Source organism: Loxodonta africana, chromosome 16, assembly GCF_030014295.1.
Source record: "Loxodonta africana isolate mLoxAfr1 chromosome 16, mLoxAfr1.hap2, whole genome shotgun sequence".
NCBI classification, from domain to species: Eukaryota; Metazoa; Chordata; class Mammalia; order Proboscidea; family Elephantidae; genus Loxodonta; species Loxodonta africana.
The window spans coordinates 8501838-8515991 of record NC_087357.1 but is presented as its reverse complement, the minus strand read 5'-3'; the positions used below and the strand labels follow the sequence as shown (position 1 = coordinate 8515991).

Sequence of the window (14154 nt, the reverse complement as noted above, 5' to 3'; positions counted from 1 at the left end):
GTGTCAGAGAGAGGCTGACAGTATTTCCTTTTATTACATACAACTTTTCCATCTGATTCTTCCTAAAAAGAACTCTGCTTCTGAGATTTATGTTTATTTTGAATGATATGAAAAATCAGAAAGGGATTTTCATAGCCTAGATGCTGGACAATATGGGTCCTTCTCCTCCCTGGGCCTGTCCCCTGCTGTCTAACACAGGATCGAAGCAGTAGTTGGGATCATCAGCAGGAGCCCATGACCCAATACGCGTATGATGCTGATGGGCCTGCTAGTAGAATTTTGAGAAGTTTCTCAAAAACACATTCATGAACACGATTGGGTCATGATATCCTATCATGTCTTACAATGTCTTTTTATGACTTGTGGTTTTCTCTTCCCACCCTGGGAGGCCAGGCATGACTCCTCTGGTTTTAGGGGGGCAGAAGCTTTGCACCTGGAGGCCGGCTACCTGCCGCAGGTAAACTGGTAGGAGACAGCCCAGTAACAGAGCACATGTTGCTCTGGCCCTGGTGTTTCTGATTCGGTAGGAGTCACTGGTAGTGTGAGCTGGCCCTTCATCTACCAGCAGGAGCAGGTGTTCCCTCGAAGACCGTCACTTTGCATGTGACTCCAGCAAGTAACCAGCTCTGGTCTGGCCTGGTCCAGAGGGGACTGGCTGACCACTCACTTGGTGTTCTGCCTGTGTGACTGCGTCCAGGCCTGTCTCTGTCACTGCTGGGTCAGTTTCCTCTCATGCACTGTTGCCTTCATTATGCAGCCAAGGCGGTACGTGTCTGAGAGAGCAGTTGATAAGAAACCCTGATTCTGAAGCAAATCCTCCTTCCCAAAAATGCACAAAGGTGTGCAGTTGCAATCCCTAAATTAGAGGGGGGATTGAAATTAACTTTATTCTAAATAAAATATAAAGCAGGAAGATATAATGAGGTTGGAGTAGAAGTCACCTAATGTTGCTATAATCCAAAGAACCCATTGCCACCCTAGGCTTTAATGAATATGTGTGTGTGTGTGCATATGTGCCTCAGTATGTGTGAGTGAGAGAGAGAGAGGATAGAGAAAGCGGAGAGAAAAAGAAAGAGGATAGAGAGAGAAACAGGCTGAGAGAAATAGAGAGGTTAGAGAGAAATAAAGGAGAGGATAGAGAGAGAAATAGACTGAGAGAAAACAGAGGATAGAGAGAGAAATAGAGAGGTTAGAAAGAGAAATAAAGAGAGAGGATACAGAGAGAAATAGAGCGAGAGAGAAATAAAGAGAGAGGACAGACAAAGAAGAGACCGAGAGAGATAAAGAGAGGAGAAAGAGAAGAGAGAGAGCCTAAACCCTGGTGACTGGCAATGTCGTCATATAGTATGTGGCCCCTGTGGACCGTGATCTGCCCATGATTTAAGATCACTGAGTCCACCTCTGTGGAATGATTATACCACATCCTGAGAAGCAGCGGCTGCCCTGACAACGTGGATGCAGTGCCCAGGGAGGGGGTGCCTGTTGGTACTCAGGGGACAGCTCTGGGTCATCTCCACTGTCAAAAGGACAACATGCAAAATAAGAATAAAGACTAATGGGCTTGATTCATATTGAACTGACTTTGCCACCACACCTGAATAATTTTGTGGGGCTGCAGCAATATATTTACTACACGTCACAGACCGCCTGTCACGGGTCATTCTGGCAATGGCGCTGGCAGTTAGAAAAAAGTGGGCAGATGTTTGGCCCCTTAGTGCAGCGGTGGGAGAGGAGAGTGGCCTGACAGCCGACTTGCTGTGCCTTTGCCTGGTCCTCAATTTCTTTCTTTTTTTTCTCATTCATGTTAATATTTATAGTTTCTTCAAGTAATGAATATCCTTGTTTTTAAGTACATCTCCTGCTTGTTTTCTCATTTGAAGAGATCACTTCAGAATGCAGAGTAATTGGCATTTCTAGAAAATGCTGTCGGTGTTTCATCCATAACTCACTAGAGTTTTTCTATTAAAGCCTTTACATTCACTTTTATTATTATGCCTTTCTTCTGGCGTAAAACGTAATAAATGCATGCTAGCTTCATAGTAGCCTGGGACACGTTAAATCTTATTGAAGGTATTCCTGAAATGCTTAGCTTTCCGTAGCCTTAAAATGTGACCACAGCGCATATTTATATCTCTAATTAAGACTACATATTACTGTGGTTTCTGCTTCATATTATTTTCTTTTGGAGAAATAGAACATTTTTCTTCCATAATGGTACTTTAAGACATACCTAAGCACAAAGTGAAAAAATACATATATTCACTTCTTAAACAGTCCCTTCAGTAATTTATAATAGCTCAGGTTTTCAGGTATGTTGGGACGAGACGAGGAATGAGCTGGTTGAGTGCTGCAGGATCCTGCTTTACCTTTTTGAAAATTAATTCGTTAGAGGATTCCACCTTGACTGTATGCTGAGTCAGTAGGAGATAAATACGCACTAACCTGCTGGTCCCATCCTCCCCTCTCCCCTTCCCGTCATCATCCCCTCATCTCCCTCTACCCCACCCCCAGCGTCCATCAAGAGCTCAGGAGAGATAAGGGAGGGGTGCAGCTGGACTCAACCAGTCCCCAATCCAGAGACCCTTCCCAATGCCCCCAACTGGAACCACCAATGCCACCAAGTCCCACCCTGACCAGCTGGACCACCCAGACCCTATTTCCCGTGCTCCTATAGTTTTTGCCCAGTCTAATACCTTGCGGCAGCTTAGGTTAAGGCAATCTAGCAGGGGGCGGGATGGGATGGGGGCAGTATGCTTCAGAAATCAGCAATAGCATGACAGTGTCTACCCTCTGTTACCTTGATGCTCAGTGTCAGCTGCTGAATCAGTGGAGGAATGGGGAGAAGTGATGAATCATGGGAGGACACTTCTTACAGACGTATTTATACTCAAACAGAAATGCCTCAGCAAGACAGCCTTGTGTAAGAAAGAGCGCTGACCTCGTTAATCCCCCTAGGAGGGCCCCCACCATCTAGAACAACCCCCAGTGAGCTCTCCAACATGGGATGTCTGGAGGTGACAGACTGTCGGTCGAGGTGGGCCAAGCCCAGTCTTCAGAAGGGAATGCTCTGTTTATCCAGTCATTTGTTGATGAGTACTTACCCGTGAAACAACTCTGAGCAGCACACGGAAGCCCCGCTGCCATCTCCATCCTTCGCCATCAGGGGAAGCCAAGGGCATAGTATCCTTCTGCTCTGTCTGGACCCTTTTTCTTCAGTTCTGCTCATCTTCCAGCTGTGTCTCCCAGGACGGGATGCCATGCTCAACTCCGGGACCCCGCTTAGCACCAAGCTCTCTCAAATTCCTTTTGGCAGGATGAGAACTACTTAATTAGGGCCCAACCAAAAACTCATAGGATGCCATTATCCACCTGCCTGGCTCCTTGGTCCTTTCCAACTACCCATTTCCACTCTTGCATGGGCTCTAATGGCTCTCGGTGTTCCCTAGAGTTTTAATTGGTTGTCGCTGTTAAGATTGACGTCCAGAGCTTCTTAAGTGGCATTAACTTACGTAGCTTGTGTTCCTGTGTTTCTGATTAATAAGAACAATGCAATTACAAGTTGTTCTCAAATTAAATGACATTAAAAATATATGTATATTTAAGACCAATGTGTGTGTGTGAGAGAGAGAGAGAGAACTTTTCCTGAACATTTCCTGCAGGGCTATTTAATGAATGTCTTTGTTTCCAGGGGAAAGTTTTCATTTACCGAGGGAAAGAGTACGAACGCCGGGAGGATTTCGAAGCTCGGCTGTTAACTCAATTCCCCAATGCTGAGAAAATGAAGACTACGTCTCCACCAGGCGACGATATTAAGAATTCTCCTGGCCAGTGTATCCTTGAAGACAGACCTTGTGGACTGAGGGGTGGTTGAGACGCCATGCTTGTGGGTGGCTGGGTGTATGTTGGGGCTGCGCTCGGGGTTGATGTCCTCACTGCCTTATTGTTCCTTAACCCCCTTTCCTCTTCAGATATTCAGTGCTTCACAGTAAAACCTAAACTCGATTTGCCCCCTAAATTTCACAGGCCAGTTTCGGAGCAAATTGTGAGGTGAATATCCCATTTTTCTTACCCAACGAGAGGATGAGCAGAGGCTACATAGCGGTCTCTGGCTAATAATTTCACTTTTAAAGGATGAATTTTAGCCTTTTGTTAGCTTTCCAGATGCTCTTCCCATCCACCTTGAAGAGCAAGGGAAGCAAAGAGGGGGAGGAAGAAGTCGATACCTGCGGCCAGGTGGTACACGAGATATTCCTGTCCTGAGGTTGTTAGCCAGTGAGAACTCAGGAAGTAGGAGGAGAAAGCTCTCCTCTCCTTACAGACGCGCAGAGCAGCGTAGAATCCCCTACAAGCCAGAGTAGAACTGCGTTCCACAGTGTCTTCAATGACCGATATTTCAGAAGTAGATTACCAGGCTTTTCTTCTGAGGCACCTCTGAATGGCCCCAAACCTCCAGCCTTCCTGTTAGCAGCTGAGTGTGTTAACCGTTTGCACCCATCCCGCGGGGACTTCATACCCCTTCTCAGCCTTTTCAGTCTGCACTAGTCCAGCCCCACCCCAGCAACTCCAAGTCAGAACCTCTGAGGTGTGGCCTGAGCCTTCCTATTTTAAAATGCAGTAAAGGGAATTTCAAAGAGCCTGGTGGCACAGTGTTTAAGCATTCGGGGGCTAATCAAAAGGTCAGTGGTTCAAACCCATCAGCTGCTCCTCAGGAGAAAGATGTAACAGTCTGTTTCTGGAAAGATTACAGCTTTGGAAACCCTATGGGGTGGCCCTACTCTGTCCTATCGGGTCGCTATGAGGAGGAATTGATGGCACGGGGTTTAAAGAGAATTTGGACATTTGCTTCTGGGAAAGAACCCTCCACCCCCACAACAAGGCAATGACATAATATGGGATTATGGGGTCTTTTCTAAAACTCGAAGACTAACTGTCCGAATTTGAGTGAGATCTTATGCCTCTTAACTGAATTGTGCCTGACTTATAATGGTGGAAACACCCTACTCCAGCAGATGTTTCTTTGATGTTGAGAATTTTCTTTTCTATTGGATCCATGTGCTGGTGAAAAAGTTAACCTCTCTGATGGCCTGATGTTCCTCAGGACCTGCTTAGTTAGCATCCTGAAGTTCCCTGGTTTATGTTCCCCCACCGTATTCACTGCCGTCTCTGACTTCTCATCAGCTGTAATGGAAGGTAACCCAGGAATCTGTTCATTTGTAAGAGGCTCTTTCACACGTCACACATTTTCAGTTTTGCCACATTATCTCCCAGAGGGCAAATAGTGAACCGCAGAATAGGCTCAGGTATGTCCCTTTGATGGGGGAGCCCTCCCACGTTTCAGGGAAGACCAGGAATACATCTCCTACACCTGCCTCTGCTGTGTGCTTCCCCAGAGGAGGAAGGCCGGCTGGTTTTCCACTCACACCTGTTTTGATGGCTGTGAGGTCTGCATTCTGCGTATCTGAAACTAAAGCATGTAAGTCCTTAAAAAAAACACATAAATTGAGACTAAAGGCCCCTCTCCGCTCTCCTTTGCTTCACCTTTTCTGTTTTTGCCCGTCTCACTCTTATTCAGCATCTCTTCTCCCGTGAGGGTTGGCAGGCCCAAGCTGAGGCAGAAACTCAAGTTAATTTGTTCACCTGCCAACGTCTCTTCCAAGGTTGGTGGGGAGAAGAGGCCACGGCTGTCGCCTCTGATCAAGGCTGAGGATGTTTTATGGGTTGTGGTGACCTCTCCTGAGGCTGGACCCCGTGTCCAAAAGCAAACCAGCTGCTTTGCTGGCTGAATGTCTAATGATTTGTCTGCTTCTGTACAGCTTTTACAGGGTGAACGAGGTGCAGCGATTCGAATATTCTCGGCCAATCCGGAAAGGAGAGAAAAACCCAGACAATGAATTTGCAGTAAGTAAATAAATAATCAATTGATCGATCCTACTACCAACAACAAAACTGCCTGTGGAGACGTGGAGACTCAGAAACGTTACTGCGATGCAGAATTAAATGTCTTTATCTATTGATGTGCAGAAGCCCTAATGTCTTACTCCTTCAAATTCAGTTCACTGTTAACATCTCACAAGTCTGTCGCTAGGGTATTGGTGATTGATAACAAGGTGACGAGTGCTTTAAAGTGCCAGGTGCATCTGTGTGGGTCGCACCTTCCTTCCCTCCTGTGTGTCTGTGTTGGCTGTCCCGTGAGCCCTGAGCGCTACAGGAAATGCAGTTACCCCTAGTTCCGTGTACAGAGTTGTCACGCGGCTTTCTGCAGGTGACAAGGCAGGCAGGAGGTGAGCAGAGCCTAGGACCCCGAATCTCTGCCTCACCACCCCAGGCCCGGTGCCTAAACTTCACTCTAGCTGAGAGCCCTGTTGTCATCAGGGTGTTCTGTGCACTGTAGGACACTGAGCAGCATCCCTGGCTTCTTCCCACTAGATGCCAGTAGCATCGCCCCATGTGACAACCAAAGATGTCTCCAGACATTGCCAAATGTTCCCCCACTGAAAACCACTGCATTATCGTAATGAAATATTAACAGCTTCTTGCAGCCATTTTAAAAATAGACACCCACTGGCTTTTAATGGGTCGCATCTTTATGAGGCATCAAATAAGGCACAGTTTATAAAAAGTTGGTATCTCCCCCTCTCCCGCCCTGGAAATTTCCTTGGGAAAGCCCCACGCAGGCCCATCTCTTGGGAGACCTTCTTCTCAGGGGCCCGAGGAGAACAAGCACCCAGGGAGAGGCTGCCCCAGCCTGTGGGTGGAGGCTTCTGGGTGTGGGAGTGCAAAGGTGAATGAGCACCTATGGGTGGGACCCCAGGGGAAGCTGAGAGCACATCCAACAGGGTCCCCTCAATCGAGTGGAGGGTCCGCCCACCCTCCCTGCAAAGTCCTCCAATTTCCTGCGGACTTTGGATCCTCGGGCAAAGCCTTAAATCTCCTGTCATAGTCCAGGGAAGCAACGCCAGAACCCCCTGCGCGCAGCTTCCTGTGTGTCGGCGCGGAGTTTGTCTTCTCCAGCTCTGCCCCCGACTCGCGGCAACCCACGTGTGTCAGTGGAGCTGTGCTCCAAGGGGCTTCAGGGGCAGGTTTTTCAGAAGCAGACCACCAGGACTTTCTTCCAGGGTGCCTCTGGGTGGACTTGAACCTCCAGCCTTTCAGTTAGCAGCTGAGGTTAACTGCACCACCCAGGGACTCCTCTCCAGTCTTACATCCTGGTTATTTCCAGACCAAGACCCTATGTCTTGGTTATGCTGGCACCCTGGACCTATTTGGGGACTGGCCACTGCAGCGTTTTCTGTAATAGCAGGGGCTTGGGGGCAGCCTTGGTACCTCCCAACCTGGACACCAACGCTAAGGGCAGTGGCTTTGTGAGCAGCCTACACCTGTGACTGCCATTCCCTCAATAACGCTGTCATTTATGCGTCTCTCAGCTGGGGGGTTTGTGAGCGGTTCTTGCGTTTCCCTCACCTCTGGCTTCCGGCATGTACATCTCTTCTTACACCGAGAAGAAATAGACACAAGGAGGTCAAGCTGAAGGGCACAGAGCCCATCAGGGGCAGAGCTAAGAATAGCCTGAACGCCTGACGTGCCAGCCATGGAGGCTGCATTGCTTCTAAATGACCCCAAATCTCTTCATGGCCCTGTTAGGTCCTCACACAGGGATGAGGCTTTCAGATGCCACTGGATTTAGTCCTTCACGTGCTTGACAACTTCTAGATAAGTGTCCAGGGGTCTTATCCCACAGCGGGGCCGGATTACACAATAAGCGAGGTACACACAGGCTTAATTGTGCTTACTTACTAATCTGTAGTGCACAACTTGACCTGGTTTTTGCCATGTCAAAGATGGGGAATTGCACGCTACAGGTTAGTAAGTAAACACAGTTAAGCCAGTACATACTGTGCTTACTGGTTAATCCACCCCGGCCCATGGTAGCAGGCTGCTGGGCTCCAGCCCTTCTGCACAGAGCCTGGTATAAAGGGCAGAGGCTGGGAGACCTTCCCCCACCAGACAGAGGCTTGGCGTGATGGCTCGATGCCCCCGAACCCTGCAGAGGGTGAAGCTCTTGGATCGAATCAAGTGGTTTCTTCTGCACGTGCTTCAAGCACGCTTTGTTTTCGTTGCTGCCAGTGTTTTTATAGTCGATGACTTTGTCAAATTTTCTGTGTTTTAGCGACAATATTGTGGTGGTTAGTGTTTGTAAACCTGTATCAAGAAGAAGTGACATACAGGAATTAAGATTTATGAGTAACATTAGTACAAAGAACTTGACTAAGGATTCTGTATGTCTGGTACAGGAAGAGGTCCGTGGGGGGCGTTACCGCACCTGGGCGACACCAACCCTAGTGGTGCCCCTGATCACCAGGTCTTTTCTCCAGGGTAGATCTCCATTAGGGCCGAACCTATCAACCTGCTATCATCCTTCTGCTGACGATGTGGTGTGTGTGTTTCCTTTGCAGAATATGTGGATCGAAAGAACCATATACACAACGGCTTATAAGCTACCAGGGATTTTAAGGTGGTTCGAGGTCAAGTCTGTTTTCATGGTAAGCACGCCTCCTAGAAGGAAGAAGGAATTGCTCATTGCCCAACCTTATGCAGCCAGACACACCCTACCTGCTGGCTGCCTGGTTGTTGCAGCTAAGGTGCCCACTGCAGGCTTCCAGGACAGAGAGGACATTACCTACCGTAATCCTCTTCCCCAGAACATCAGTATCTCCTTCCACAATTTTTTATTGGGAATGCTGTGTAATCCCAACCAACGCTAGCTCATGAGAAACCAGAGCCAAGATTTCATTTCTTACAAAATATTTCAATTCAGTCAAAACTGTGATGTCTTGCCAACTCTTTGGGTGAAGTCCATGAGAAGTCTTAGACAACTTCTAATTTACATAAACTTTAAAGCTCTTTCTTACTGATAGTTTCTCTATTTACAGGACAAAGAATTTAATTAACAGTACTTTGTTCATTTCAAGTAAAAATAGCTTGAGAATATACCCCTCCTTTTGCAGCATTCTTTTTTAATAATGATTTGCATCTAATTAACTAAACTTCGCTTTGCCTCTGTGGCAAGCTATAGGACTGTTGCATGTACATGAATCAGAATCGGCAGCAGATTCTTCTTCAATGTGTGGAATCGTTAGGGCCATGGCATTGCCAGTGTAAAGATCCAAATGGAAATGTAAGTTTTTGTTCGTCTGTCTTAATGACTTTGCTTTCATCTAGTGCCACCTTACCCAGAGTGGTAGTGCTTCCCATCTAGCTGACAGTGAGTCCTCCCAGAAGCGCCTGGTTTGGTTCTAGGATGTGGCCTGAGCCTCTCTTCCCAGCCTCGAGTCCTTCCTCTGTTCTCGTCACTCATGTTGGTCTAAAGTTCAAGCCACTTCATGAATGAGCCCCCAACCTGCCATGCCTCACCACTCCATGGACTGAGATGGGTGCCACTTCCTTCTATTCTGAGCACCTAAAGCTGTCTGTCTGCCCCTCTCTTGTGGCACTTTTCTATTTTTCTCCCTTCCTTTCTCTGTCTCTCTCATTCTATCTCTCTCTCTTTCTTTTATTTTTGGTGAAAATATATATAACAAAACATACACCCATTCAACATTTTCTAGTTGGACAGTTCATGACATTGGTTATGTTCTTTGCATGGGGTCACCATTCTTGCTGTCACTACGCACATTGTTTTACCACCATTGACTAACACTCTGTCCCCTAAGTGTCTCCTCCATGCTTTAGAGTTTCTCTTGTCAGTTTGAGCTCATGTAGATAATTCTTTATAAGAGCCCACTGCTCAAGGGGAACATTCTTTACTAGCTGAGCTAAACTGTTTAGTTTAAAGATGACTTCATGGGATAGTTTCAGTTTACGGCTTAAAGATGATCTCAGCGCAGTAGGTTCAGGGGTTCCTCACGGAGTGCTTTTCACTTCTCCTCTGCCTCATCTCCACCTTTGCCCTGGGAGCACCCCATTTCACAACCCTGTAGCACCCAGACGGTGCCTGTCTTGTGGAAGTCTGTCAGGAGAAATGCACCAAGTGGTAAAAACACAACCCCTCGTCGGCCCATGAGGAGCTGTGATGTGCGAGATGCACAGGGCAGGCCCTTCACACAGACAGGCACTGATCCTCATAATGAGCTGCTTCCCATAAACCTTTGTAATCAGGGATTCTCTGAGCAGCCAGGCTGCCGCCTGCAGGTGCTAATAACTTAAGGGGGTGACTCGAGCCCCGGCCGTTTGGGAGGATGTGGTTCCCCAGAAGCCACACTGGCCATTTTTCACAGACTAAAAAGGCTAGAAGCCAAATAATTCCAGAGTGGCGTGACAGAGATCCTGCTATCAAAGCCCCCGCTGTGCCTTCTGGGACAGCCACTGTGGGCGTCTGTAGGGACAGCAGCAGTCTTATTCGTTTGATAAAGGTAGGAGACTAATCTTTCCTGAGGCCACTGAGATGGACAAGGGTGAGTTAGCATCAGTGGCACTGGAATACCACTTGAGGTGTCCAGTTGCCGGAGTTGTGTGCCTGGGATGGTCCGTTTTAGAACCTGACAAGGCACGGTGCAGGGTGAGAGAGCATTTCTAAGGCCCTGCTGTCAGGGTGTGACAAGGAGGCTCCCAATGGTGCACACGGAGCTCTGTGTTTGCACCTCGCACCCTCCACGTGGCCAGTGCCCCCCTGGTTCAGACATGCCTGGGTGAGCTGACAGCCTCGTTAGGATGCCTCCACACCCGGCCAAGGACTACCAGCTAGGACCCAGCAGTTAGCTGTTTGTTGTGATCATCTCTGCTCTGCCGCCCCCATCCCTGGCCTCTCAGACCACCCCCCAGAGGCAGCCAGGAGAAGAAAGCAGGTGATTCTGCCTCTCCATTTCCTACGCCATGGAGCCTCGGAAGGGTCAAAACTGCCATCCAGTGTTGGGGCCACCCATGGGTGTGGTCGCTGTGGCCTAGCTTGGTAAGAGGTTGAGTCTGTGAGCACGAGGCCAGGGTGGAGGCGCCACTGCTGTTTTAGACCCCGCCACACTCACGTGCCACCAGGGGCTGAGCCAAAGGGGAGGCTAGGCTGCGGCTCTGTCAGGATCTGAGGACCCCAGAGGGGAGGGCTAGGCCGGGGCCCTGCCAGGGCCTGAGGGCCTCAGAGGAGGAGGGTATAGGCTGGGACCCTGCCAGGACCTGAGGGCTTCAGAGGAGCAGTGCAAGTATGGGACGAGGCACTGGTGCTAGACAGGATGCTAAGGGGCAAATAGGCAGTCCTCCTGCTGACCAGAGCAGGTTTGCGGATAAGGCCTGAGGTCCTATTCAAGGACGTGGTGATAGAGCCCTCCATCCACAGCCCTGGGGTTCAGAGGCACAGCAGGGCTCTCTGTGCCTCCCGGCCCAACAGGTGCAGCGCACAGTACAACGTGTCAGATAGGTACAGCACACAGTGCAACATGTCAGACAGGTGCAGCACACAGTGCAACATGTCAGACGGGCAGCACACAGTGCAACATGTCAGACGGGCAGCACACAGTGCAACATGTCAGACAGGGACAGCACACAGTGCAACATGTCAGACAGGGACAGCACACAGTGCAACATGTCAGACAGGCCAGCACACAGTGCAACATGTCAGCCAGGGGCAGCACACAGTGCAACATGTCAGACAGGCCAGCACACAGTGCAACATGTCAGCCAGGGGCAGCACACAGTGCAACATGTCAACCAGGGGCAGCACACGGCGCAACATATCAGACAGGGACGGCACACAGTGCAACGTGTCAGACAGCAGCAGCACACTGTACGGCATGACAGACGCTTACAGCACACAGTGCAACATGTCAGGCAGGTGCAGCACACAGTGCAGCATGTCCAGGCTGTTTCTACATCAGGACCAGGACAGATTCCTCAGAACCCCCCTAAAATTGTAGCTGCCTTTAAAATAAGTAAAGAAAAAGGTCTTGTGGTGAACCAGATAGAGTGCATGCAAGTATACACACATGCACACACACACTTAAACACATATGCACTTGCATGCACACATATATACGTGTGCATGCATACATATACACAGACATGTATTCATTCGTGTACATCATGGTTATGCATGTAATCATGCACATAGATGTGCATACACACGAGCACACATGTATACACACTACACACATACATATACACACATACACAAGCATGTATGTATACACACTGCACATATACGTACACACATGTATATATATACACATGCACGTACATGCACACACATATATACACATAGGTGCACATACGCGGATGCACACCTGTGTACACACCCATCAGAGCTGGGTGTCTTGCTGTCTGCCTTTATTAATTCTCATGTGAGGCCCGTCTATAGGAGCGCTCACTGATAATAAAACACCTGGTCTTGGACAGGGCCTAAGTGATCACACCCCAGAAGTCTGTTTGCAGAACGGTACATGGAGGAGTAGGTGGCCTCCCCAGCTCGGCAAGGTTTCTCCTTGGGAGAGGCTCTGGGAACTGAGAGCCCCTGCGTGGAGCAGCCCCGGTGTGAGCCTCACACTGCCTCTCCCACTGCAGGTGGAAATCAGCCCCCTGGAGAACGCCATCGAAACAATGCAGCTGACCAATGACAAGATCCACAGCATGGTACAGCAGCACCTCGACGACCCCAGCCTGCCCATCAACCCGCTGTCCATGCTCCTGAATGGCATCGTGGACCCTGCCGTCATGGGCGGCTTCGCCAACTATGAAAAGGCAGGTGATGTGTGCCGGCTCCCTTCCCGGCCCGGCCCTGGGTCAGAGGGAGGATTCCATACATTGTCCTGGAGCCCTGATATTATCCTGGTCTCATAAGGGCTTGTCCCAGAATGACTGAGCCTGCAGCCAAGGGGGCCAGCAGCACGGGAGGCAGCCCTGTGGGCGGGTGGGGTCCAGGCCGGACCAGGCTCTGCTGGGCACTCTCAGAGAGCCAGAGGCCTCCCCATTACCCCTCACCCCAGGTTTGGCTAGCAGCAAGGCTCTGGAGAGCCATCTTCGCTGCCTTTAAAGAGGACTGGCATCATTGAAGGCCAAAGGATAATGTTCGGTGTTCGAGAAAGACAAACACGTATGGATATTTAGGAAAAGGGAGGCTGGGCTGGGACCGGGAAGGGGCCAGGTCACCTCTGGGAAACAGCTCAGTAGGAACAGGCAGAAGTTGAAGCACGTGGGTGTAGGGTAGACGAGGGGTCTGAAGTTGATGGTCTGCCTCCTGTTTTGTAAATAAAGTTTTCTCAGAACACAGCCATGCCCAGACGTTTATGTATTGTAGGAGGCTGTTTTCCTGAAACAATACCGAGTACCTGAAACAGAGACCCTGTGGCTCTTAGAGCTGAAATTATTTTACTCTGCTGACCCCTGGTCTAAAAAAATAATCAAACCCATTGCTGTTGAGTTGATTCCAACTCATAGTGGTCCTACAGAAACTGCCACATAGGGTTTCCAAGACTGTCAGCTTTACGGAAGTAGACTGTCACATCTTTCTCTTGAGGAGCGTCTGGTGGGTTTCAACTGCTGCTTTTGGTTAGCTGCTGAGATTTTAACCACTGCATCATCAGGGTGTCACCCCGATCTAGACAAAGTCAAAACAAAAGCAGGAAGGCACTGCCCAAGAGCAGACTGCCAGGGGCTAGTAGTGGCCATTGGACAAGGAGGGCTTAGCGCTCTGTGGTCTTTGGGTGTAGGTCAGGCCTGAGGCAGACGCAGGGTGGGGTCCATGGCACATGGTTAGTGGGGGTCGGGGGGGGGGCATGTGAGCTGCCATCCGGGTGGACCAAGCAGTCCAATTCAGCTATAGCTTTGCTGGTCTCCAAGCATTGGGGTGCCACTGAGAGCACCCCTTTTGGCTGCCCATTAATACCATTTACTGAGTTTGGCCTCACCAGAAGGTTTGCCATGAGTTCAGGTAAGTGTGGGTGCTGGGAGGGTCTGCTTCACCCACTGCATCAGCAGGGCCTGGCACACAGCAGGTGGGTGAGGAGTGAGCTAAGTGTCTCTGTGCCCACAGGCCTTCTTCACAGAGCGCTACCTGCAGGAGCACCCAGAGAGCCACGAGAAGATCGAGAAGCTCAAGGACCTGATTGCCTGGCAGGTAACGTGACCGAGGGCAGCCTTGTGGGGCTGGGGGCTTTGAGGAAGGCTGGGCCCAGC

General features: G+C 49.5%; 1 protein-coding gene across 3 annotated transcripts in view; it reads left to right on the top strand.

The window, feature by feature from the left end:
- The window catches only part of DOCK1 (dedicator of cytokinesis 1), a 542476-nt gene that overhangs the window by 494819 nt on the left and 33503 nt on the right, over positions 1 to 14154 (top strand). For all 3 annotated transcript variants that reach the window (XM_064269186.1, XM_064269185.1, XM_064269187.1), the window contains exons 41-46: positions 3689 to 3830; positions 3969 to 4047; positions 5814 to 5898; positions 8454 to 8540; positions 12544 to 12720; positions 14012 to 14095. In XM_064269186.1, the coding sequence (XP_064125256.1) occupies positions 3689 to 3830; positions 3969 to 4047; positions 5814 to 5898; positions 8454 to 8540; positions 12544 to 12720; positions 14012 to 14095 (654 nt within the window). The remainder of the gene's footprint in view (positions 1 to 3688; positions 3831 to 3968; positions 4048 to 5813; positions 5899 to 8453; positions 8541 to 12543; positions 12721 to 14011; positions 14096 to 14154) is intronic.